At 49.8% G+C, this 25,500-nt stretch overlaps 3 protein-coding genes across 3 annotated transcripts; all 3 read left to right on the top strand.

Annotated features, from left to right (window-relative positions):
* The first annotated feature begins 12 nt into the window (after positions 1–12).
* Positions 13–5,299, top strand: rab6bb (RAB6B, member RAS oncogene family b). The gene is made up of 8 exons (XM_029132334.3): positions 13–211; positions 1,849–1,907; positions 2,380–2,433; positions 2,897–3,002; positions 3,087–3,198; positions 3,303–3,396; positions 3,671–3,737; positions 4,259–5,299. Exons 1-8 carry the CDS (start codon positions 142–144, stop codon positions 4,321–4,323), a joined length of 627 nt encoding a protein of 208 aa, XP_028988167.1. The 5' UTR covers positions 13–141; the 3' UTR covers positions 4,324–5,299.
* A 106-nt stretch (positions 5,300–5,405) lies between these two features.
* On the top strand, positions 5,406–9,257 carry aire (autoimmune regulator). Its single transcript, XM_055503880.1, has 12 exons — positions 5,406–6,148; positions 6,242–6,416; positions 6,495–6,641; positions 6,716–6,919; positions 6,991–7,118; positions 7,223–7,344; positions 7,406–7,475; positions 7,569–7,688; positions 7,770–7,891; positions 8,357–8,420; positions 8,564–8,662; positions 8,828–9,257. The coding sequence occupies exons 1-12, from the start codon at positions 6,002–6,004 to the stop codon at positions 8,909–8,911; spliced, it is 1,482 nt and encodes a 493-aa protein (XP_055359855.1). The 5' UTR covers positions 5,406–6,001; the 3' UTR covers positions 8,912–9,257.
* Positions 9,258–16,925: 7,668 nt separating this feature from the next.
* LOC114844726 (angiomotin-like 2a) lies at positions 16,926–23,505 on the top strand. The gene is made up of 11 exons (XM_029132303.3): positions 16,926–17,084; positions 17,470–18,234; positions 18,510–18,666; positions 19,845–19,989; positions 20,088–20,177; positions 20,775–21,070; positions 21,153–21,328; positions 21,410–21,511; positions 21,598–21,791; positions 21,928–22,038; positions 22,316–23,505. The coding sequence occupies exons 2-11, from the start codon at positions 17,540–17,542 to the stop codon at positions 22,399–22,401; spliced, it is 2,052 nt and encodes a 683-aa protein (XP_028988136.1). The 5' UTR covers positions 16,926–17,084; positions 17,470–17,539; the 3' UTR covers positions 22,402–23,505.
* Positions 23,506–25,500: the final 1,995 nt, after the last annotated feature.

The following is a 25,500-nucleotide window of genomic DNA, read 5'->3' as shown; positions in this document are numbered from 1 at the left end:
ACGAATTGACAGGAGAATGTAAAACTGCATTCCCATCATTCTGTGAGGAGAGGAGGCTCCCCTGCGCATCCACAGCGGAGGACACGCCGAGCGACACGAACATATAAAATAAGCCCACAGTTGCGCTGCTCATCGGCCACCATGTCCGCCGGAGGAGACCTGGGGAATCCCCTGAGGAAATTTAAACTCGTGTTTCTGGGCGAGCAGAGCGGTGAGTCAGTACTTGCACAGCTTTGTGGTTTGCCTTGCCCGATGGCAAACATGCAGGCATGTTAAAGGCCACGTATGTAATCGCTGTCGATTTCGAAAGTTTTAGCCGGATTCAGGTGATGCCGTTACATCTGACGCCCATGTTGTCCTTTAATAATCGAATAGTGATGGGGGAAAATTGGATTAATCGAGGAGGAAAGAAGGGAAACGTTTTAAAAAAAACGCATCCACTTAATTTGCACGCTTGGATTAAATATTACCAGCGTAATCGCTAATACAGTGAATGAGACGAAGACAGGTTCCACTGCGGACGCTCCGGGATTATTTAGCTGTCGCAAATTGTCATGTTTTGCATCAGAGCAGCCGATATGGGTTCGGATGTTTTGATGCTGCAGTGACGGACACGAGCTCGGCCAGATAACGACTTTATTTCACTTACATCGCACTAACATAAACACGCTTGTGTCCTTCGATATGTCGCCGTCTAAATGCTTTCTTCCACCGCTGCTCCTCGTTGGAGAACATCACAAACAGTCCCCATGTGTCGGTCCGGGACACACCCAAGGCTGGCGACGTCTGTAGCATCTCTAAACCTCGCGGTCTTCGACCCAGTCCCGTGAAAAATCGCACCAAATCGAGCTTGACAGCGCCACAAAATGATTCTATTTATTCGATAAGCCGTTTATTCACGGTGAGAATGACTGTGCGCGGTTTGATGCGATGCCACATATTCAGGAGCAGCGGATCGATGTGGGTTTTAGCGCTTGACGAGGCAGCCCGGATACGTGTTCAGACGTCCAGAGCGGCAGCGGAGCGGCTCACACCCCGTAAAATACAGCAGCAGATGGAAGAGTGCACGTAATTGGGCTCGACTGGGGCTGGCGTCTTACAATGTGATGCTCCATTGTGTGCGTGCGCGCGCGCGCGCGCGTGCTGTATGTCGACTAAAAGCCTCCTGTGCATGTGTGGCCTGTACTGCAATGTTGCTGTCCATGGTGCTGAATCGAGGCCTGGCGTGGCCACTGCCCATGGCTGCTCTCTGCATGGCGGCCTGGGGTCTGCTGGACAAGTGTAGACACCATGTAAGGCGGACGATGTGGGTAAAAAAGCTGCCTTCACACGTATAAATATACTAAAAATGTCCCATCATCGCGTTCTTTGCTTGTTTGTGGGAAATAGGTGGTTTGCTTCCTTTCTGCTCGCTTATTTTCTTATTATTACAGTTTTCCAACCGTACTTCCATGATTTGGAAAAGTCATGTGTTGCCAGTTGAGTGAGTAATGCAGATGAGTCGAGTAAAAGTCCTGCAACGCAAAGACAGCTTCAGGTTGTTTTTGTCGGCTAATCCCTGAATACAGATGCAGGTATCTGGTATGCTGGAACACAGTGGCTGGGAAATCAATAATTAACATAAAAGTGTCTTAATCGTTTAATGCGGCTGTTTAAACAATTAGGTAACATAAATGTGGCATTCTGTGATAATTATTACGTTCTAGAGGATTATTTGATCAGCTTTTACCAAGTACACTGTCAAACGATTTATCTTAATGTTAATTTGATGATGTGTTTGTTTAGCGAGTCTTTGTGAATGTGTTTGCACCCGCTATCAAAAATCACCACCTGTGTGCTCTGTTCCAGTGGGAAAGACTTCTCTCATCACCCGATTCATGTATGACAGCTTCGACAACACGTATCAGGTGAGACCGACTGCAGACGTGAAGTGCAGCACTTGGCTCTTTGTTTTGGATAAAAGCAGTCATTTATTAGAATTCTACATGCAAGTGATTTGCCTAATCACCGATGTGAATAAAAGAAATAATGGAGTGAATCTCACTGTGGGTCAATACATTAGGCCCTTTATGTTATAGTAACAACCCATTACAATGAGAATAATACCTGCTTGATTTACAAATTACAATCAGGACACAGGGTGGCTGTTGGCATTGAAAGGAAATAGTATTATTACATTAGACTGTAAATCAAATTATTTTTCTTTTTCTAAAGAGCCGAGTCTGAATGACTGGAGCCTGAGGGCAGAGCAATTCGAACGAGCTTTTCAGTGTGATTCATTTTTAACATTGTATTGTCCTCTTAAGGAAAACCAGCGAGTGCACACACATATGACTTTTACTGGCGATTCCTCCCTCTTTTGTTCTTCCTCCATCACAGGCGACCATCGGCATTGACTTCCTATCGAAGACAATGTACCTGGAAGACCGAACAGTAGGAAACCTCGACTGTCATTAAACACTCACATGTAGCTCATATAGAAGCATCTGTGTGCTTGTACTCTGCTTTCACTGACTTGTGTCCTGAGTAAGAAATGTCCCAGTTTCCACTCAGTTTTGACTAATCCTTGATTTGATTTGCTTAATTACAGCTCCCTCCTCGCACTAACATGATTAGCCTAAGGTTATTTCTGCTAGTAACCGCTTTTGGTGCTTAGATTTTCCAGCCTTAAGAAGTTAAACCGTCTCCCATGGATCATCTGCTTTGGCTAGTATTAATACTTTTCCTGTGTCGGGATATTATGCTGTCAGGCTGCACATGAGCCGATACTGGCTTATCCCTTATGTACTTACAGGGCTTTTATATTTAGTCTGCATGCAGTGTGGTTTGGAAGCAGCTGCAGGAGGTGTGCATTTCCACTTATCTCTCTACTGTATCTGCGCGTGTCCAACTGCAGGTAAGGCTCCAGCTGTGGGACACAGCTGGACAGGAACGCTTCAGGAGCCTCATCCCGAGCTACATTCGAGACTCTACAGTAGCTGTGGTTGTCTATGACATTACAAGTGAGCGGAGCACGTCGTGTACTGTAATCGTAGATGGGAGTTTAAAGCTATTATTGCAGCTATTATTGTTGTTGTTCTCCACAGACGTGAACTCCTTCCAGCAAACCTGCAAATGGATTGATGACGTCAGGACAGAGAGAGGAGGCGACGTCATCATCATGCTAGTTGGCAACAAAACCGACCTGGAAGAGAAGAGGTGAGCGTGTGGGACACGCCGCAGATCTTATACTAGAATTTCACTGAGTTTGATTCAATTAGCCTTCACCATCAACATGCTGAAGCGGTGCGATTTTCCCGCAGGCAAATCACAATCGAGGAGGGCGAGCAGAGAGCCAAGGAGCTGAACGTCATGTTCATCGAGACCAGTGCCAAGACAGGCTGCAATGTCAAACAGGTGATCCCTGCAGTTTCGCCATATTTCACGGCCTTTTGGCATCAACAGCAGTAAAACACACATGCATATTTGTCTCTAACAGTATTTTGCAGACAATCATTGTAGCAACATGATGACTTGTGATGATATCAGGCAAATAATATGTGAACATTCATACTGATCGAACACTCAATTAATGCACCGACAGATTGTAAATGGCCTCTTTTTCTGCTCCCTCCTCACTGGCCCTTCCTCTTCCTCTTCCTCCTCTCCTCCTCGTCTCCTCTCCTCCTAGTTGTTTCGTCGGGTTGCTGCAGCCCTACCTGGAATGGAAAGCTTGGACGATGCAAATCCTGAAGGCAGTATCCTTTACAGTGACTCACTGAGGCGAGAGCCAAACCGTCAAAATAGACAGCGTATTTTTAATCTCTTAGTGGCTGTTGGCGCTCGTACAAACAGGCCGCCCAGTCTACTGTCTACCTCGTTTGTTTGATGGAGGAGATATGCACAGAGCCAGGAGGACGCCGAGATATCACACAGGCACGCAGATGCAGCGCCACACAGTGGCCGTCCAGGGAGTGACACCTAGTGAGAAGGCGTGATGGAGGATGGCAAAGGAGCAGGTTGAAAATAGGTTAGTGACGCAAGCCGCAGCCAAACTACCTGAAGATGAGGTGCAGTGTGGGTAATGTAGTCAGCAGGTGGAACGAAGGTTATGTTTGTGCTTCACAGTTAAAAGTTAAATCAAGAGAGATATTAACATTTTAATATTTACAGTAAGTTTAGTTACAGAAGCTAGACTCTGTTAACAGCCTCTTAACATTGACTGTGACATTGATTTTTCCTTTCCTTCCTGACTTTTCCTTAACTGGATAATTCCCAGTGATTGACATTAAGCTGGACAAACCAGCTGAGCCAACTGTGCCCGAGGGCGGGTGCTCATGTTAATGCAGAGCTGCTTCCAGACAGCTTCCTTCACACCATAGGCTTGTTGTGTTGCTTACTACTGGTTAGCTTCCAGTCGACTTCTCTAATTGGATATAGGATTCGGACCTTGTATCTGATTGGACAAATCAAATGTTAACTCTCAGTCTTGTTCAGTTGTAATATATTGTATACTTTGTCAATATGTAAGTGACGGCAAAAGAAAAGGGAAGAAAAAAAAAGCTAAAATAAAACATAACAAAAAACAGTTGTGGGAAATGAACAAGAAAGAGAAACTGAAGAACCAACTGAATTCTTTTCGCTGTTATGTTTTGTATTTTTTATATATAAAAAGGGAAAGCACCAAAAATGATGCCTAAACATAGAAGGAGAAACAGTCGGGGAGGTCAGCCATTTTGCTAAATGGCTGAACACAGCTGAATGTCTGCAGCACGCATGCACGCTGATCTGATCTGATCTTTGATCTTTGACCTTTGACCTTTGGCCCGCCCCCCCAGGGCACCCAGGCTCTGGCGGGAGGCCGACTATCTTAGAATGTTTTATAGCTTCTCTCTAAAGCATCTCATGACCAGAACGTATCTCATTTGATATTCCCACAAGAGTCAACTTCCGGTAGGTTCACTTTAACAGTAGCTGTGAAAATGTGGCACTCTATCTCTCTATGGGTTCAACTTTTATAGGACAAACTGTACTGTGGTTAAAAAACGAGTAATAAAAGACAACTTACTATCACAACTAACCCTTTCCTACAACCGATCCTCTCTTTTCCTCCCTCTATACCTCCCTCCCTCCCTCCCTCCCTCCTGTCTCCCCCTCCCTTCGTCCCGGTAATACACATATAACACTCCACTGTAATGCACTGCACTGTATATAATAATGTAATGTATGTTGTGAACGTCCCTCTGTAGCAGTGGTCTTTGTTCACCAGTATGAAAAATGTAATAATGTTTAATGATTAATAAATTACAGATTAAAGGGCTTCCCTCTCTCAACCATCAACATTTACCTGATAGCAAAACGGTCCATTCTACTCACCTGTGGTTTTATTTGATAGTGTTTGGAATAACATAGTAGCGGGAAGTAGCTTCTTTTTATTAATGTCACAGATGAGAGCAGCACTGAGATTTTTAAATATTATCGTCGACTTAATTTTCTCCTGCCTATTGCGAAGTCACGTAGCATTAACCAGCGGTGAGTCAGTGTCTGGAAACCTGATCGTTGAGGGGAAGTTGATGTGGAAAGAACCTTTTAGGAGGGAAACTGTGGCCGTGACGTGTCAGGCCGCTTGCATTCAGCTCTCCTGAGGTAAGAGCACAGGTATTCCCCTGGACTGACAGCACATGGCTCCATCCCCAGAGGCCTCAACAAACCGCTTCAGGCGGTTGGACCGGTTGGTGGACCCGGGGAACCTCATGCAGAAGCACTCTGGACCCTGGAGACCAGGAGCTGAAGTTGGCCTTTGCTACGGTTTGTGGGGTTGATGAAACCGCACGAGGTTTATGTAAAAGCAAATGCACAGGTGCAACGTTGTAAAATGCGTCATTGAAGGAAGACATTCAGAAACGTTGAGCATCTATCGAACCACCACGAGGACACGCCTCCTCCGTCCACCCGCCCGTATGAGCTCGGCTCCTCTCCGGTCCGGGTCGCTGTGGACCTCATTTGCACACACGGCTGGAACATGTCCAGGGTGGAGGCGTTCAGGGACACGAACCTCCGCTGTCTGCTGAGGGAGCTGCGCACTGACATCGCGATGGCTGTGGATGACTCCTTCCCTCTGGTCTACGGCTTGGCAGACAGGAACATCATCACCGATCAGCTCCTGAAGGTAGGTCCTACAACAAAATATCAAACCTTTATTGATTTTACTCCACTGAAGTCTCTGAGCGGACTTGGGCACTTTGTGGATGTGAATGTGCAGGACACTCTAGAGAAGGAAGGTCGAGAAGGGACCCACAAAGCCATGTACGCGCTCCTGTCCTGGGTCCTGGAGCAGAGCCGATCCACCGTCCAGTCCTTCTGGAGCAACATGACCAAGGGCTACAACCTGGACAGCTACCCCAAGCTCCAGACGCTGCTCAACGCGCTGCGCTCCAGTATGCCACATGAATACACATGACACACAACATATGGCTCCAATCTAACCAGCGCTTGGTTATTTTAAAACGTGGCAGAGAAGGATGCTGCAGGTTCCAGGGGTGAGAAGAAGTCCTCTGCAGGTCCCAAACCTCAACAGGCCAAGAAGAGGAGCCACGAGCACAGAGAGGCCAACCCCAGCAATGAGCATTCGCGCTATCACGCCAGGACAAGCGATGAGCCAGGTTTGATTGCCGTCGTTCAGACATATTCGCCCTATTTCACGCATGACTGGTTTTGTTTCTGCCGGTGGCTCCAGGAGGTAAAGTGAAGCTGTACAGAGTGAAGCCCGAAGCGTCAGCTCCACAGCTGCTCGCTGCAGACACGTTCACCCACGCCTGTGCGGCGGCTGTGCAGGCGGCGCCCTCCTCCGCCCAGGCGGGTGCAGGCCTCCCCTCCTCGGGCTCGGCCTCCGCTGAAACCAGAGACAGGAGCCACACGCAGCAAGGGCCGTCTGCAGATAGTAAGTCATGGCCGGTCCGAGGCATTAGTTGGATCTTGCGTCATTTCTATAGAAGCGTTGTCTTTTGGCAGGAACAACCAGGAAGCACATGAAAGCTGGTGGGGAGTTTTGTGCTCCATCAGAGGCGCCACCTGGAGCGTCCGTGTCCACGGCTGCAATGACCACATCTCACCACAAGGTGGAGACAGCCGCCGGCACGGTAGACAGCGGAGCTCCTCTCACACACGCTGCCGCTCTCTGACTCTGTGTGTGTGTAGGTTTCACATGTAACCAGTGTGTGTGTGTGTGTGTGTGTGTGTGCAGATTCACTATAATGATGATGAGTGCACAGTGTGTAGAGACGGAGGGGAGCTGATTTGTTGTGACGTCTGTCCTCGAGCTTTTCATCTGACCTGTCTCAGCCCCCCGCTCACATCTATACCAAGGTGAGGTGTGTGTGTGTGTGTGTGTGAGACATTAACTCCACCTGAAACGTTTGCTCGGCAGTGGTTTCTGGAAGTGTGAGTGGTGCCGAGGCAACAGAGTAAAGAAAGAGGAATCCCATGTACCTGTACAAGTGAGTGAAGTCACTATGAAGCTCAAATTGTTTTGATGTGTTCAATGTTTCAATTTTAACCCTGTCCATAAAATGTGTATATTTTTATTACAGTCTCTTGTGGCTCAGCCTCAGCAAACAGGCACCAGCTCCAATAAGCCCATCACAGATGTGTCCTTCCACCCGTCACTGTCCTCCTCCCTCCCTGAAAATGGACCCATGGGTAGAAACCAGGTACAGAACACAAACTACTTCATAGCCGCCGCCTTTCTTGCTCCTTGCGCTGTTTGTGAAAGGCTGCGTTCTGTGTCCTAGTGCGCTGGCGGAGAGCTGATCGCCGCCAGGGAGTCGTGTGGCGTTTGTGGCCTCGGCGGTGGAGACCTGGCCCACTGCCTCCAGTGTTTGGACAGTTTCCACGCACGCTGCCACTTCCCCAAGTAAGACATGGAGTCATCATTGCAACATCACCCAGAGAGACGTCTGCCAGTAAACGCATACGCTAGTATTGATGTTTTTGTTATCTCACTAATGATGATAATGGATTAGAAATGGACGCGTGCTGTAAACGAGAGTCATTGTCTTTGTTACTAGACATATAGAAGCTAAATAATCAGTTTAAATCTCTTTCATGTCCAGTTAATTTATTCCAAGCGTAACTTGGTGATTAATTGTGGCCATTAAGACACATATTTAATTTATATAATAGCTTGTGACCTTATGTTAAATCATTAGAATGACCGTCTCTTTACCCCAGAGTTGATATAATCAGTTTAAGTCGTCATGTGAAAGGACTGAGGCTCTTCCTCCGTAATCCTCTTGAGCGCTGAAAATTGCTTATTGATTGACAGAAGCATTACACAGAGAGGAGCCCGACTCACTCACTGCGTTTCTGTGCTTGCTAGAGGCAGATCCATCTGCTCGTCCTGCTCCAGGCCCTGGGGCGGCCCGGCCGACAAGGACTCACAGGTGGGTCTGCGTCAAAGTGACGGGCTCAAATGATCTATGTCCATGTAAACTATTACCTGAAAGTGTGTAATCTGGGTCATCTCTCATGTCTGCGTGTGTGTGTGTGTGTGTGTGTGTGTGTGTGTGTGTGTGTGTGTCTTCAGTTTGCCCCAGTCGTTCCAAACACACTTAATCGTGATGAGAGCTCCTGTGTGTCTGAGCCTGTTCTCCATAAAGACGAACTGGACTCCATCCTGGGAGACGTGAGTGGACCTCAGTTGCATATTGATACATGCCTGTGTGGTAGACACAAGATGGCTGCAGGGGCAGAAAGCGGGTCGTCACGGTCAAATGCTGTCTGCGCCGTCTTTGGCTTTGGGTAACTCACCTCTCTGACGCTAACCTCTCACCTGCCTCTTGCGCCTCAGCAGGGCTCCATCGACGGCATCTTGCAGTGGGCCTTTCACAACATCTCTCGGCCTCTTCCAGACCCTCAGGGATGTTACCAGTGACAGACGGAGGAGCAGGCCAGCGCTCAAACACGGGCCCTGATGGGCTGAAGCCACAATGAGACATAAATGAAAACAGATTTACATAAACAGGATGACAATTAATATTGTGAGCTAATTGACTATAATGTGCTAATATTTATATCTATATTGTTTATGGATGTTGTGTTATTTCTCAAGAAGGAATAAATGCACTCATTAGTCAGGTGCTCTTGTCTCACACCTTGTAGCTTCCATTGTACTTGTATTGTATTGAAGTGAACACAATCACATGACAGGTAGTGGAGTGTGGCGTTCAGGACCCCTTCTTCCCCCAGAGCTGCTGAAACACCGTCGTACTGATCTACTGGGCTGGAGGTGGACGCACCGCGGCGCGTACTCTACTGCAAATGTGGGTAAAACCCAAACTAGGCAAGCGTCCACATGTGCACAAAGGCATGTTCCAGTCCATGTGCGGATGTGGAGAAGAATGGCCGTTCACACGTCAGGCCAGATGGTTTCAATGCAGCGAGGCATGCGGAGAAATGCCTCCGTTCGGCCGGAATTCCTTGAAGACTATCACTTCGACGAGGAATGTTGTTTTTGTCATGGGATTCGAGCGCGCTAGCGCGACTGCCAGAGAGATGGAGCTCAGCCATTTCTCTCCCCTTGGTATTTGGTTGCCATGACGCCCCGCTCCTACAGACCCAAAACAGAGGATGGGAAACATGCTCCGTCCAGCGCGTGTGCGTCTGTTTATCCGTCCGCTCCGATGGCTGGTGAAACTCGGGGCCGTGTCTCTGGTTCTCATGGGTGAAGTCATTGAAATACAAAGCGCCGTCCGCCAGGAGGCGCGCGGCCCAGAGCGCCGGAGCCGCACACTGAGCCGCGCATTGTTTCGCTGCAGCGTGACGCTCAAACAAACATCGCAGGGCGATAAGAGGCGTCGGAGGCATTTCCTTTAAGAAAACAGAAAACAGACGGGGGAATGTTTGTTCGACGTGGGAACAGAAAAAGGCGTCCGTCCGTTTGTTCCAACATAAACAACGTCAACGGCAGCCAAGAAGAAAATGTTGCTGTTAGACGCTTTGCTTTAACACTTGATCTGACATCACGGTATAGTTCATTTCCACTCTGAAATGTGGAGCAAAGTATAAATACTCCCACATGTTTACCGTGTCATGTACTGGTTCCACGGCACAGTGCTTAGTAGTACCATGGCCCGCGTTGCATCATATCTGCCCAATCATGCGCCTTGTTTCCTGACGCACCACATTCCTTCGGTGTCTAACGAGGCAGGAATGTCACAGAGGTTATCGCAAGCGTGACTGCTTTGTCGTTAGGACCTCAGCCCTTGTGATCAACCGGTTTATTTCACAGACTAGAAGTCGTTTGGGAGACGCGCGTTAGGATTTCTGCCCCCTTCTTGGGTTATTTGTTAGATTAGCACAAAGACTGGAAACAGGGAAAGACCTAAAAGGTGGTAAACTTGACTTGAACACACACACACACACACACACACACACACACACACACACACACACACACACACACACACACACACACACACACACACACACACACACACACACACACATCCTGTAACCGCTCTGTTGCTCACAGGTCTGGAACTCTCTGTATTAATACGATGGGTGAACTTCCCACGGTTTGGGCATCCTCTGCTCACATTTTGGCCACCTCAGTGTGGAGTGGCCAGGGTTCCACCTCGTTCCACCCAGTTTTCTGCCGTGTGCCAGGATGAGGAGGGCGAGGTGAGGCCTGCACCACTTCCAGTCAGGACCCTCGCTCTGTCATTGCACTATTGTTGTGTGCAGGAAGTGTTGAGGGGCCCTGCAGAAAGTCTTACCTCTGAATGAATTAGCAATAGGAACGCATGCCCAACTATTAGAATTACAGGCGAACTGAATAAAGTACTTCATTTATTCATCTTTGCGCATGAACCAATGTATTTACAAAGGTGGTAGAGTTCAATAATCCTAATTCGTGTTCTTGGAGCCTCTAATTCATTTCTAATCCTCTGATTGGCCTTGTTGTTGTTTTGACCTGATGAAAAGCGTTGCTTATTTTCATTTACTAACAGCTGAGCGTAATCAAGGCACGTCGTTCCCCGTGGAGAGCTTGTACCTGTTTGTGACTTGTGATTTGGCGAAGCGGTCCCGTTCCAACATTCCTGCGTTACATAAGCGTGTTCCGAAGTCGGCGAGGTCTAAGGTCTTATTTGTGTTTCTGATTTCAGATCAGAACATGGGCCGAGTGTTAGCTCACTGTGAAGCGGCAGCAGCGGCAGCAGCAGCAGCTGTGTCGCGAGCTTCTCCCCCCTTCAGCCAGGACACGTTCACTCTCTCCTGCCGTGAAGTCTCCACTTTTAGCAGAATGCCAGCTCCGCTTCGTTTCCTGTGTCTCTCTGCATCCTGACACTGGGCTTAAAGTAGAAACAATGAGCGTTTTGCTTTTTAACCAGTGACTGCACCACAGCAAGCTCAATCTGACAAAACAGCTCTTTATCATCTAGCGTCTGGTCTCGACTCGGTAATTTGAGATGGTTTGCAGCAATTTATTAACTCGTGAAGTCAGCCTGAGGTTGGTGTCTGTCTGTCTCGGCTGTTTAGAGCAGAAAGGCCATCTCCGAGGACAAACACCCAGACCTCTGCTGCCTCCAACTCTCACTGTTCCGCCGTGTCCCCCGAGGAGGCCGGATAATGATACGCTGCCTGGCAGGGAAGATTGCAGGGTTGCCATCGGCCTGGAACTGTAAACACGGAGCAGCGGGCTCGTTAGGACATTCCAGAAAAGTCCTCAACTGGGGAATTCTTGGAAGAGCCTCTCGCGTGTTTGCATTCTTGCTGTGGCACAGGTTGGGAGCGACGCTGGCTCCACTGCATGGAGGATGGATGGGTCCATCGGATGGATTCACTGACGTGGGCCAATGCACAATGTGACTTGTCTTGAACCAAGTCATCGCTTTAGTGCTTTTTTTGCTAATAATAGAAACGTCTCCACTGACCTCCCCCCTCTTTAAGCTTAAAAATAGACGGCCAGCGTAAAATAAGACAATGCCCGTCTTCTAGTCGACACAATGCAGTCACTGTGCCTCAGCAGACACGGGCCTGGAGTTGCAACTATTAACATATCCCACGGCTGAATCACCACTTACTGGTAGCAACGTCATGTAACAGACGTTTTAATTTGAACCCTTTAGGCAATAATGTCTGATGTAAACAACAGTCCTATAGCAGGAAAGCGAGCTGACACAATAGGAGGAAATAAAACACTGGTGAGTTACCGTCCACAGACGTCAACATGTTTTCTGATCTTTCAAGTTCAAAAGGTGTATGATGGTTTAGTTAACATCGTTACACAACAACCTTGACATGTTGCACAATTAAACTTGACAAGTCTGAAAAAAACCTGAAAATACCTTTAAGTCACTAAATAGAAATTGACCTAAACAGAGATTTCATCAAAGTCACATTTATTATAATATTCTAGCCCCGCCCCCCCATCTTACCTGGCTCTCCTCACCCCCCACCGCTCCCCCCGACTGACCATCCCAGCCCACATTCCCCTCATTGCTGCAGGACCATGGAAAGCCCCCGCTACATTTTCAGAGCTGACCCCCCCCCCCCACGGTGCCACAGGCCAACGCCAGCCATTAAATCACATGCTATGTGCAGCCTCAGCAGCAGAGGAGCGCAGCTATGTGCCGGGGACACACATGCCGAGGCCCGAATGAGTGACTGGCATTCTGGTGACCTCCCAGGACGGGGCTGGGGACCGTTTTAGGACTCGTGGCCGTGTCATGCGTCTGCGTTGGGCGTGCTGTCTCCGAGGCAGAGGGCGGCGGCGTGCCTTCACACCTCCAAAGGGCGGCGGTGGCCGGTACCTTAAAAGATCCCCGCTGCCTCTGACGGACCAATAGACACGACGCAGGACTCAACATCTGGCTGAGGGCCTGAGGCCAAAACACCGTGTTCTACAGCTTTATGGCTTGTTCTCCATCGCGACACTTGACCCCGTCCCAAATCATTGCAAGTAACAGATGTAGCGCTACATGCTGTGTTTCGTCAAGGAGCAGAAAGAGGACGGAGTAGACGAGGATGGGAAGAAAGCGGAAAAAAGGGGAACGTCATTACAGGAACGCTCAGCTATTTGCCCTCGGTGCTGTGTGAGTAATACGTCTGGGAGCAGAGGCCGATGTTTAGGGATAGGGAAACAGGAAAGTCGCCATGGCGACGGCAACACATCCAACTCATATTAAAGGTGAAATATGCAAACGTTTATTATTACAACACAAATCCAGGGATGAAATCAAATCGCGACTTGTCACTCCAGGTAACAGACGTCTCAGATATCATGGCCGAGGACAAAAATGTGGCTGGTCCAGTTTTGCAGGTCGGCTCCATGTCGGCTCCATGTGGTCTCCATAGACACCTGAGCATCACAGTTGTGGTTCACTGTAGCAACTAAAGTGTCTGGTCAGACTCAGGTTGTAAAACACATGTTGCTGCATTTCACTGTGTATGTACCACTGTAGTAAATAATATAAAAATGTCCCAGTACACTAAGATTAAGGCGTGTGAGCTGCACCTTGTGGGAAGAATGGGACCGAACACTTTCTTCTCACAACAACACAACTACACATCTCTCTGTCGTCCTCGCCTGCTCAACGCACATTCATTCCTCGTGACTCACGTTCGAAGTCTGTTGCAGCGGACGTCTGGAAATTCCCTCGAACGAAGATGCGACTTGCCGCGACACGCAGGCATTTCTCAGGCCCGCGCTCATAATCAAGCGGCCTGTTATCGAGCGCCTCGGTTTTACTTTTACCTCAGAGAGGCATCGGGTTCAGTCACACCTGCCTCCGCATCGCGCACGGGGCCGTTGCGAAATATGAATACATGGGAAGCTCGTCCCCGTCGGTTTCCTGGGAACAGGATCCCGCTTGAGAGCAGCTCTCTCTGTTCTGCACTATTGTGTATTGTGTGACTCTGGAAGCTCGCCGTGGATGAGGAATCCATCCCGCTCCTTCCAACGCTATCGGTTACAATCAACACCGATCCCGCCATATCAGGTGACCTCGTCCGCTATTCTGCCCCATTCTTTCCCACACGGCCAACACTGTGACACACATCCTGTCCTCTCTTCAGTCCCTTTACCTCCGTCTCAACCCAGAGTCGCTGAAAATGCCAGCGAGTCCAAGGTAATCTGGATTTAAAGTCAAGATGTGAGTGGGGAAAAGTGGAGATAAGTTCCTTGCTTGCGCTGCGCCAGATAAGCTAACGCCTAATCAGCAGTTTTTGACCTTTAAAGGCTTGTAACCCTCTAAAATCGCTGTTGTCACTGAACAGCGTGTACCCAGAACCTCGCTGGACTGAAAACATCACAGCACATCGCAGCTTCCGCTGATCGTCTCCCGACCCCCCGGGTTTATCTCCCTCGAGGAGTCCTTCAGGGACCCTGCAAATTGTGGGAGAGGTTCCGTCCTTTTCCTCTGGGGTCGGAGCGTCAGCTTTGCTCGCTGAGCTGATCGTACTGGCGTCTGATGGAGGGTGTTCAGTTTCAGGGGCGGTGAACTAAGCAGCCTTCAGTCACATTTGCCCCATTGTTGCATATCTACGGTATTAATCAAACCACATCCAGACAACTGGTGGAGGCTGCTGTTTTAAACGTGTCAAAATGAGTCTACGTGCAAGTTAAATCAACGTTTAATTCTGGGGAAACTTTGATTCATTGTTGACTCAGACGGTCGACAGTCATTTTTACACACAGCTCAGAAGAGGAAGTTTCAGACTCAGACTGTTTCCAATTGTGTAACTGGTAGTTTGACTGCTCTTAGTGTTGCCTCATTTGTGCTCTTGTTCCCACCAAAGCCTCAAAGGGCTGCATGGTTTTATTGTTTATAGCAACAACACAACTGTGTTTCATGTCGCAGGGTGTTCTCAAATATTCCTCACATCCACTCCGCTGTGCACAAGCAGAGCGCAGCTCATCGGATTTCAGGGCCTCGGGGGTTTCAGCGCCTACAGACGGACACAAGGCGTTTTTTTCTTTTTCTGTGGCACCCAGTTTTAGTTTACACATCCTGTAATGACCTGATGAAAGTGTGCATAATTTTCAAAGGGTCAGAGCTGCATTCCTCTGCAAGTTCACAGGAAGTGTGCTACAATGGAGGACAAAACGGCCAGAGGCGTTGTCCCACGCGCGCACACACACACACACACACACACACACACACACACACACACACACACACACACACACACACACACACACACACACACACACACACACACACAGAGGAAGTAGTGAGGTGGTGTTAAATGACACGAGCAGACTTTTAAAGAGGTGGAGGCTGCGCTGCTCTCGGCGCAGGCCTGAAGGGGCCAACGCTTCGCTGACCGGTCGCCTCCGTGCGAGCGCCGCCCACGGAGACGACGCGTCTGCATGTTCTCCTCAGGAATATGCGGACGCATAAAACACGGTGGGAATGCGTGCGCGTGCTTAATTAAGGAGGGTGAAACGGTCCGAGCGATGGCTGTGAGCATGCTATCAATACCGACTCGATGGTCCTATAGATTTTTAGGATTAATGAGATACTGAGCCTGAGGCCAGCGGCCGCATACTGTACAGCCATCGATCACTGAAGCCTGCTGTGCGTTGATTAAACCGTTCCTTTACAGCTTGAAGTTCACATGTGCTTTTTCTCACCATTTATAAAAGTAAAACAGTAACGCTTCCTCGTCCTTTCTCTCTCTCTCTCCATCCACTGCCTCCAGATATCATTAGTGTGCTATGACTAAAATCTCTGCTATTTAAAGAGCCCACAGTAAAACTCAGTCGCTGTCTAAAGTCCTCAACATAGCAGCACTTAGGCGCGAGCAGGTAATAAATAGCTCGGACAGGAGCGAAGGCTGTCATGAAGACGAAGATGAAAAAGTGTTGTACCTCTGCAGCAGTGTCTGCGTGAGTCGTCTCCAGGCGCTGCTGCAGCGCGATGCCGGGTACAAAGAGCCACTGTGTTTGTAGCAATAGGGCGACGCGGACCTCGGATTCCAGGGGACAGCTGCAACACACACACACACACACACACACACACACACACACACACACACACACACACACACACACACACACACACACACACACACACACACACACACACACACAATGAAGGCATCCACAGCCTTAACACTTGCATAGGCACAGTTTTTACATACCCATGGTGGCCTGCAGTGAATGCCAGGGGGCAGGATTCCTGTCGGGTACCAGAATTACAAGCCACCGGAATGAAGGAGTGCAAAGGTCACAGTTGTTGTGGAAGCCACTTTGCAAAGCTACCAAATATTTCACAGTCAAAAAGGCTGAAGTACAGCGAAGCAGCGCATAAGAGAAACGTCTAACGTAGAAGAGCTCAGCCAGGTAAGTTCTAAAGTAGGGAGCAACTCATGCCTAATATAGTCAAAATCGCATTCACAAATTCAGATTCAGAACCCTCAGACTAAAACCTGTCCCAAATCAAGCCTATTTCTGTTTGTCCTTTCATTTCCAGTCATTGTTTTTTTTAGATCAGACTTTTATAATAATCATTTGCAGGAGCTAAATGAATTAGTAAATGGTTCACCTCTAAAATACCATATGGGAAACGAGGAGTTGATTTTTACGCAATCATAGTATCTGAACGACTTAATGATTAGTGGGTGAGTTCATAAAGAAGACTAAACGGCCTGGTTAAAACAAATAAGACGCATCTGTTGCATTCACTCCTTTATTAAAGCAATTCCTTCATTCCGTTCATTCAGCTTCGCGCAGCCCGCGCCGCCTCCTGCTCTTCTGTTTAACCCCTCATTGCTGATGATAATGCACCGCCCCCCTCCCCCCCTCTCCCCCCCTCCCGCTCGCGTTTTACGCTTTTGATCCCCGAGGGACGTCGCGTTTTGCATTCCTGGCATTCCGACCTCGGTCCCTCCTCGGTTACTTATTATCGCCGCCCGCTCTCTCCCCGCAGTCATTCCACGGCGCGAGAGCGAGAGCGAGGAGCGCGGCAGCCCGTCCACGAGCCGGAGGATGAGACACGTCTGACTCACCGAGGCGCGTGGAACTACAGGAGCTACTGTGAATTTTGCACTTCGAGGTCGAGACGAGCGTTTTTCTTTGGTTATGATGAGCGCTTAGGCTGGTAAGAGGAGCGTCTCCGTTCCACTCGTTTCCGCGACAGAAAAGCGAATCAAAACGCGAATCAAGCGACTTCTTCTCTAATGATGGTTCAACCCGAGGAATTTCAAACTTGTTCACGCTTGCAGTTGTGCTGTGAAAGTAGCGCTTCGGTTATTTCCCGTGCGTTTTATGCGCTTTTGCTCCCCCCCCCCGAGATTGGAATTTTTTGGCGCATGTATTTTGCGCCTGCTGTGGAAAATGTGTCCACATCTCTGTGTTGTCGCTGTTGTGTTGTTTCAGCGCCGCCGTGTCCGCGGAAACAATGGAACAAAACATTCAAAAAAGTTGTAAATGCGACATCAATGAGGAAAAATCTCTCATTCGACCACTCTCATTCCGCCCCACAGGTTCACGGCTGATTTTAGAACCAGTGATCCGGAGCCGGACTGTTCTCAATAGGAAGCGACCCGGAGCAGCATGTCGTCCAGTGAGGAGCCGTCTGGAACGGTCCTGCACCGGCTCATCCAGGAACAGCTCCGCTACGGGAACCCCACGGACACCCGCACCTTGTTGGCCATCCAGCAGGCCCTGCGCGGAGGCAGCGGCAGCCACGCCGGACCCAGCCCGCGCTCCTCCCTGGAGAGCCTCACCCAGGACGAGACCCCCTTCCCTCAGCTGTCCGCACGGCAGGAGCCCCAGGGCCAGGAGCACCAGGGCGACTACCAGCACTCGGAGAGCGGCTACCAGCTCTACCAGCTGCACGGCGAGGAGCTGCCCACCTATGACCAGGCCAAGGCCCAGTCTCAGTATCTGGCCTCCCACTGGGCCCCCGCGGGCCCCCTCGGGCAGCTCCATGAGGAGAAGCTCCTGCACGAGGGCGCCTTCCACGAGGAGGCCGACCCGCTGGACGCGAGGTGCGGCCACGCGCGCTCGCTCAGCGAGCATCGCCTGCAGATCTCCCTGGAGAGGAGCGACGCGGCCGCTAAGGCGGACGCCCTCAGGAGCACGTCTCACAGCTACCCGGAGCTGCCGTGCTACGCGCCGCAGGCCCCGCCGGCCACGGGGCCCGGCCCGGAGCAGCGCTGCCCGCCCCCGGAGTACTCGGCCCCGGTCCAGGGCCACGGATTTATCCCCCACCCGGCCCAGGAGCCGGCGCAGGCACAGCAGCACAGGTACGGGGCATCTCTGCGGACATACCTGTGTAAACCTACTTTTACATGACATCATCGTGAGCGTAAACACATTCTCGGCGTGAGTCGCAGCATAGCCCGCGTGCCGCGCCGTCTTCCTAAAATACCTGACGAGAGAACACGTCCTGCCCCGTAGGTGTGTCTCTCGTGTTGCGTTGCCTTGGAAGGTTTTTCTCCTAAAGGCTTTTCGGCCCAGTGATCGGAATGAAGGGAGGTCTCGGAGGCCTTGTTTTGATCCATTCGTGTGGCTTTCTCAGGTACGTCCAGTCTGAAGTCCCCTGCTACGCCACGTTCGCCAGCCTGCCCCCTGCAGGCCTGGAGGAGCCCAACCAGCTGGAGCTGCTGCTCATGGAGAACGAGAGGCTGAGGCAGGAGCTGGAGGCGCACCGAGAGAAGAGTGGCCGCATTCAGAAGGTGAGGGGAAAACGACAGGAATGCGCACGGCACACTCCCGTCCGACCGCTCGTCAGCGTAACACAAGCCCGGTCGACAACAGTTGTCCCCCTGACATCCAACACCAGACACGCTGCCTCATCTGGACCGGGCCGATGAGATCAGCAGCTGCTACCTCCATGCCACAGAGAGTCCACAACATGCTCGTGTGTTTACCTACGTCTTTATTGTGTCGCTGACCCAGAGAGAGAGAGAGAATGTGTGCGTGTGTGTGTGTGTGTGTGTGCGCGCTTTAGTTCCAGGGTGGCCTTCGTTTTCCAGCGTAACCTGTGACATGTCAGACAACAGTTGTTTGGGATGTGACTCTCACACAGCTGAGGGGGGTTGGGGGTGGTGATCCATGGCAGGTGGTGGAGTGGCTGTGTAAAAAGTGAAAGGGCGCCTTTGTTTACCCCCCCCAGCAGCACTTTCACCTCCTCCCCACTCACTTTCACCCTAACTCCTCTCCGCGACTCACTCTTCGGCGGAACCGCCGCTAAAATAAGACTCGCGGTCGAGGCGCCTTCCGACGCGTTCGATGCCTCGGCGAGTCCTGGTAAAATGCAGCGCGCTCCCTGCTGGAGTTATGTCACATGGCCCTCGCCTTGTCTCAGCCTCAAAGAATGATAATTGCCAGGGTTGGAAAGTTTTCCCCGTCAGGCCGCAGCCCTGAGTAAACATGCCTGTATGACTGCTGTAATAGTGGGTGTCTCTTTGCCGTTTCCACAGCCCAGGCACAGGCATGCACACCTTCCCTCCGCTGGCAGCCTTCCCGGGAGCTTTTTGTGCGCGTTGCGAGTCTTTTGTGTGTATTTCCACCTCGCCGTGTGTGCGTTGCGGTCGCGCACGCCTCCGTGCGCTCACACACCTGGAACTGAACTATAGCTATCAGCCCTCAGGAATGTAGATATAAATCAGTCTCACAGGGAGTGGTGCGGGCTTGGATTCCTTCTCACAATGACATCAAACACACACACATAAACACACTGTGTACTATATGCACTGTATTATGCTACTATATACTACTATATACTACTATAACAACATGGATCAACATTCCAGCTTTCCCCTAGCATGTAAAGTAGGTTAACCAAAGAGTCCTCCTCTGGTTTTCCTGCCTCTCTCATTCCATCTCCTCCTCATCTTTCCCCCTCTTCCAGATGGAGGACGAGATCCAGCGCATTTCCGAGGCCTACGACACGCTGATGCAGGGCAGCAGCAAGCGAGAAAACCTGGAGCAGGCGCTGAGGAGGCGGCTGGTGGCGGAAATCAGGAGGCTGCAGGACTTCAACAGGGACCTCAGAGGTACATGCACAGCGCCAACATGCAGTGGAGGCTGTGGCGCCAGTGACTACATGTACGATCTGACCTAACGCTAACGCTAGCACTGCGCTGCGTTGCAGAAAACCTGCAGAACGCCAGGACGCACGTGGCGAAGGAGGTCCAAGCGGCCGACCACAACCAGAACCTCATGGCGAAGCTCCTGGAGCAGAGTGAGTTCGTGTGTCGGAGCGGATTCCTCTCCGCTGCTCCGAGTTACATCCTCCTTTTGTAATCGGCATGCTCGATTGGGCCGGATTGCAGCATAGCATGGGGCCCTTCTCCGCAGCCAAGGGCATCGAGCCTGCGCGAGTTTCTGTTGCGTAACCGCAGCTCGTTTGGAGAAGTCCGCTTAATTATGGGGAATTGGACGTGCTCGCAGGAGGAAATGAAGCGGCTCAGGAAGCGGTGGAAACCGGCTCCCGCCACCTGTTGTTGGTGTGATTTATGGTCTGTTCAAGGATTCAGGCCGAGTGCTGGTGTTTGTATGGCCTTGATGAAGAATGCTCTGAGCTATGTGGGTCAAAGGGATAGGGCAGCTTTTCTCCCCCTTTGCTCCTCTTAGCATTCCACGAGTGCTTTGCTAAATGAAGAACACTGGTCGCTACTCTGGTACTTGTTACTGGGTTTAATCTCAGCGGGAAGAAATGGATTCACAGGATGTGAATCAGGATTTTTTTTTCCGTTTAGAATTGACGCATTTGGAGTAATTTCATGGCATTCGTTCAATTTCTACTGTGAATCAAACAAGCTTCGTTTTCTGTCTTCAGATGAGGAGCAGAACCTCGAGCGGGAGCGCGTGGAGCGGGAGCTGGAGCGGCTGCGCTCGGCGGCGGAGGAGCAGAGCCTCCGGGCCAAGCGGCTCGAGGAGGCCCTGGAGGCGGCGCGGGGACGCGGGCGGCAGCTCGAGGAGGAGCTGAGGAGGAAGAAGGCCTACGTGGAGAAGGTGGAGAGGCTCCAGGGCGCGCTGGCCCAGCTGCAGTCCACGTGCGAGAAGAGGGAGACTCTGGAGAGGAAGCTGAGGACGCGACTGGAGCAGGAGCTGAGCAGCCTGAGAGCGCAGCAGGTGCGTTCCCCACCAAGAAACAAGCGTCAAAGTCATCATCTGTTTGGTTTATTCATCTAACTTCCTCCATCTGCCGCGACAGAGGCAGTCCCAGCCACCGGGAGTGACCATGAACTCCCTCCAGGAGCGCCTGCGCGAGCGCGAGGAGCGGATCCTGGCGCTGGAGGCCGACACGGTGCGCTGGGAGCAGAAGTACCTGGAGGAGAGCACCATGAGGCAGTTCGCCATGGAGGTGGCCGCCACCGCCGCCGCCCAGAGGTGAGGACCGAGGACCCGCCCACCGGCACGTGTCATAGCGCCGTGCGCCCTCAACTTAGCTGAATCTCCTTACGTTCGCAGGGACACCACCATCATCAACCACTCGCCTTGCCACTCGTCCAACAACAGCTTCAACGACGACCTGCCGGGTACCGATTACAGGAATCAAGAGATGGAGAACAGGTGGGTCCCTGTGGAAACGTCCACTCGTTCGAGTGTCGCGTTTGTTTATCAGCTCGCTGACCCTCCGTGGTTCTGTGTCGCGCTAGGATTCGAGCCCTTTACGCTCAGATTTTGGAAAAGGACGCCGTGATCAAGATCCTCAACCAGCGGCTGCACCAGGACCAGGGCCGGAGCGAGGAGCCGAGCCCCCCCACAAACCTGCTGAACACGGCCGGGGCGCCCCTCCGGCCCGCGTCCTCCACCCCCTCCCTCTGCACCATGAAGGCAACCAAGAGCCGAGGTGAGCGGAGCCCGGGTGCCCCTGAAAGGCCAACATGCAGCATACGGAGAAAAATCAGCCCACGCTGCCTTTCACAACACCCTCAAACATGTGTCCAGCCTGAATATTAGTAACGGGGACATTGTATGTTTTCCAGGTAAAAGTCTTTCAGATGATCAGACCACTCAGTCTGAACCTGGGGCAGCGGAGCAGCAGGCGGAGGGAGCCAAAGCCAAAGAGACCACCAGCACAACGAAGCTCAGTCGAGGTGAGTGGACTATGAAATAAATCCTGATTGTCATAGAACATAGAGGAAACACACATTTATGGGTGGTCAGGATCCAGGTCATGGTTCATGTGGTTTGTGGATGGTTACGAAATGAAGTGGATCTGTTGACTTGGCACATTTAGCAGAGAAGTCTGTTTGACTGGAAAGAAAATCTGTTAACCTTTACTCATTGATCGCTCAGTGGGGACATTTTCCCCTGTTTTTGCCTCAAACCCCTTAAACAATTATTAATTCTTTCGTCTTTCTTATTGTCCAGACAAGGCAGCTCCTAGGAAGCTGCTGTTAAATCCATTCAGAGGCCTGGATGAGTTGGAGTCGGAGGCAGTGGAAATCTTCATTTAGAGGACTGAGGAGCGGCTCTGAAAGAAACCAACAACTGAGAACCTGTGAAGAGTGAAAGTCTGCGAGTGATGGGGGGGGGTGGGGGTGGGGGGTGCAAGAATGTTGTGGAAGGAGGCTGATGCACGACAAAATGACTTAATGCTCAACTTGCTCTCACCAAGCTGGACAGCTGCAGGCGGCCTGTGAGGCTGGGTGAGACGCAATGACTCTCCCAAGGTACTTAGACAGTATTGTGGATTGTATAGGGCAACATGTTCTCAGAATGTATGTCAACATATATATAAATTATTGTAATTGCTGCTTTCCCTGAGTTCCCTCCTTCCCTATTTCATATATTCTGTTGATCCAGTGAGTCCAGAAGAAGCTATGTATGTATGTATCTTATCTGGTTTCCACATTCCCCCAAATAGTAATTGAGTCATACTTTAATAGACAAACATTCACTAAACGGTTATCCACGTCTGAAAAAAATGTTAATCTGTCTAACATCACTCCCTCCTCCCGTGGATGTTTAACTGTGTGGAAGACTTTGATCCATAATTTAAGCTAATAACACATGAAACACTGCTGATGGAAATGCTCCCGCTGTTGGCGTCCGCGAAGCCGGAGTAGCTGGTTCTACAAAGACTCGAGGGGGAACGAGAACAGCGAGATGCATAACACATAATATATATTTGATCTATTTTTTTTTCTTTTGCCAAACTGACACAGATCTGTTGTAATTGTATGTTTGCATGTGTGACAACAGTATGCGAGTGTCTTTCCTGATGGTGATTCTGCTGGTCCGGTCACCGATGTGGATACAAGTTGAAAACAATGTTGTTTACTGTGAGCTTTGAACTAACGAACAGATTATTATTATTATTATTATTAATATTATTGTTATTATTATTATTTAGTTCTTGATATGACAGTGCTTTGAGCAGGATACCAAAGAGTTCCACTTGTTGTAAGTTATATGCTGACAATCACGGTCATGTCCGGCTGTACACAACCGACCAAGTGTTGACGTCAAACAGGCATTTCTGTGAACTTCAAACACTATGAAGGTTTTGCAGTTGAATTCATGCAACATTTCATAAAGCAATAAACTATATGAAAATGCACGGCTTCTTGTCATGAATAACATCTGAGGTTCTGTGTTTCTCAGAACTGTGGCTCCTCGTTCCCGTTCTCTGAAGAGCGCTCTTCATTAGCGCGGGCCGGAGCTGCATTCTTCTGGGTTCAGCTTTCTCGGGTGGCCTGCTCTCTTGTTCTCCTCCAGCCACGAAGAGCGCGCTTGGCATAGATCACATTCTCGCAGCCAGACGTAATCGCATGTGTGACAAAGGCAGGTTTCTCCCAGATTAGCTGCTAATGCCATTTGAAATTCCTGCGTGCACCGCTGCTAACATGTGCTGCGTTCCTGAAAAGCTTTAATTCGCCTCCCATTTGACCCGCGCCCCAGAAGTGTAAGTGAATTGTTTCGGTATTCGCTTGTGTGGCAGCAGAGCACCTCACAATGCAGAGTGTACTCGTATGTTTGTGGCTGATTTGAAGTCCCACATTCTGGTCAGATCAATGTCTGCTAGATCAACTGGGTCAGACAGCAGTGCTGCTCCGCTCATGTGTAATTACAGTGTGAAGCCACAGTTCACAGTTTGTGCACAAACATATAGTTACTTTTGACCTTGAAGCTACAGTGTGTCATGGAAGTCAAACAAAGTTTCTTCCATTCAGCTCCATTAGCTTTGATTATACATAATCTATGACATATACTGACTGAATTTGTTCTTCTGCCTTTATGGGATTACACTTTTAAAGCTTCTCTACGCTGCTCCCGAGCTTTTCAATGTATCTGGGTCATGGGAGCCTTTGACGGCAGCCCCTGACCCGCTCCCAGTTTCAGCATATTTATGTAAAATCTGTCAGTAAGACTTCATTATGTGAGGAGATTACATTTTACATTTATAGTGTCCTGAAGGCTTTGTGGTGTAAGTGATTCATTCCCATCATGGTGCCAAACACAACATGATAAAGGTGAAGGTAGAATGCTTCCTGCTGTAGCGTGGTTAAATACTTGGATGAAGAAGCACGCCTGTACTTGAAATAAGAGGATGCGAGACGGCCAGATAGTGCGGATTCTTTAGACCCACAGGCTTGTATGGGAAACAACACAGCACAGGAACTGGTGGAATGCAATGCCATCAATCTTATTTATGAACTCAGAGCTCTTATCTGGCGAACTGACTGACAACATTGTGAGGACACGCCAACATTCCTGTGCGAATGTTAAAGGCAGCTGACATGTTTCGACTGCGGCTCTCGCTCTTTTCCCAGAACTGATGTGAAGAAGGAGGAAAGAATGCGCACAGGAGTCAAATTCCATCGTGCTGAAAAATCTGTGAAAATCCCATTTCGGACCTTTCGTCAAAGACTTTCGTCTGTTTCTCTGGGTCAATCACATGGGAAATACACGTTGGACCGCTGCCACTACGGAGTTAGTTGTTGAGTAAACAGTGGGAATGATCTCCTCACACTGTGCACTTGTGAGCATCACCATGTTTACCCCCCCCCCCCCCCCCCCCCCCCCCCCCCACACACACACACACAGTGTTTACAGTTTTACAGCACATTTCTAGTGAGCGCCAGTGACCGAGGTTTCAGCAAATACGTGGAGAGTGAGTGAGGATATCAAAGCAAAAGAGTAAAGACAAGGTTTTAGATTTGCACTAACATGATGACTTACCCAAGGATGAGAGCACCTCCTTATATTTTGGAAGGATCCTTAGGTCCATTACAATATTTAATTTAATTGAATTATATATTTTTATTTTAAAGATGCACATGCAAATTCCACTTTTTGGGCATTATGGTACATATATATGACTCCCTAGTTCATGTTAAAACACTCCTGGTGTTTTAGAAGTACAGTCTGTACTTATTTCACATTTTGCTACTTTATCCAATCCAGTCGATCTGTTTCAAATTCACGTAATATTGTACGTCGAAAGTTTTAGACCACGCGGAGAACTAGCCCCGCCCACACAAACTTTCCTGCAACTTTGCTAGTCACAGACTATGATAGCAGCATGTCGACTTCGGGGCTCAGAAAGTGCT

This window comes from Betta splendens, chromosome 17 (genome assembly GCF_900634795.4).
Source record: "Betta splendens chromosome 17, fBetSpl5.4, whole genome shotgun sequence".
Classification (NCBI taxonomy): Eukaryota; Metazoa; Chordata; class Actinopteri; order Anabantiformes; family Osphronemidae; genus Betta; species Betta splendens.
The sequence above is the reverse complement of the archived record's forward strand: the minus strand, read 5'-3'. Positions and strand labels throughout refer to the sequence as shown.

What these genes read in the sequence shown, in the direction of transcription:
- aire (XM_055503880.1), top strand. Translation starts at nt 6,002, where the DNA reads ATGTCCAGGGTGGAGGCGTTCAGGGACACGAACCTCCGCTGTCTGCTG. An exon ending in GCAAGGGCCGTCTGCAGATA is followed by an intron (nt 6,920 to 6,990) that starts GTAAGTCATGGC and finishes GTCTTTTGGCAG; the next exon opens with GAACAACCAGGAAGCACATG. An exon ending in CCGCTCACATCTATACCAAG is followed by an intron (nt 7,345 to 7,405) that starts GTGAGGTGTGTG and finishes TTTGCTCGGCAG; the next exon opens with TGGTTTCTGGAAGTGTGAGT.
- LOC114844726 (XM_029132303.3), top strand. Translation starts at nt 17,540, where the DNA reads ATGTCGTCCAGTGAGGAGCCGTCTGGAACGGTCCTGCACCGGCTCATC. An exon ending in AGAGTGGCCGCATTCAGAAG is followed by an intron (nt 18,667 to 19,844) that starts GTGAGGGGAAAA and finishes CCCCTCTTCCAG; the next exon opens with ATGGAGGACGAGATCCAGCG. An exon ending in CTTCAACAGGGACCTCAGAG is followed by an intron (nt 19,990 to 20,087) that starts GTACATGCACAG and finishes GCTGCGTTGCAG; the next exon opens with AAAACCTGCAGAACGCCAGG.
- rab6bb (XM_029132334.3), top strand. Translation starts at nt 142, where the DNA reads ATGTCCGCCGGAGGAGACCTGGGGAATCCCCTGAGGAAATTTAAACTC. An exon ending in GGTTGTCTATGACATTACAA is followed by an intron (nt 3,003 to 3,086) that starts GTGAGCGGAGCA and finishes TGTTCTCCACAG; the next exon opens with ACGTGAACTCCTTCCAGCAA. An exon ending in ACCGACCTGGAAGAGAAGAG is followed by an intron (nt 3,199 to 3,302) that starts GTGAGCGTGTGG and finishes ATTTTCCCGCAG; the next exon opens with GCAAATCACAATCGAGGAGG.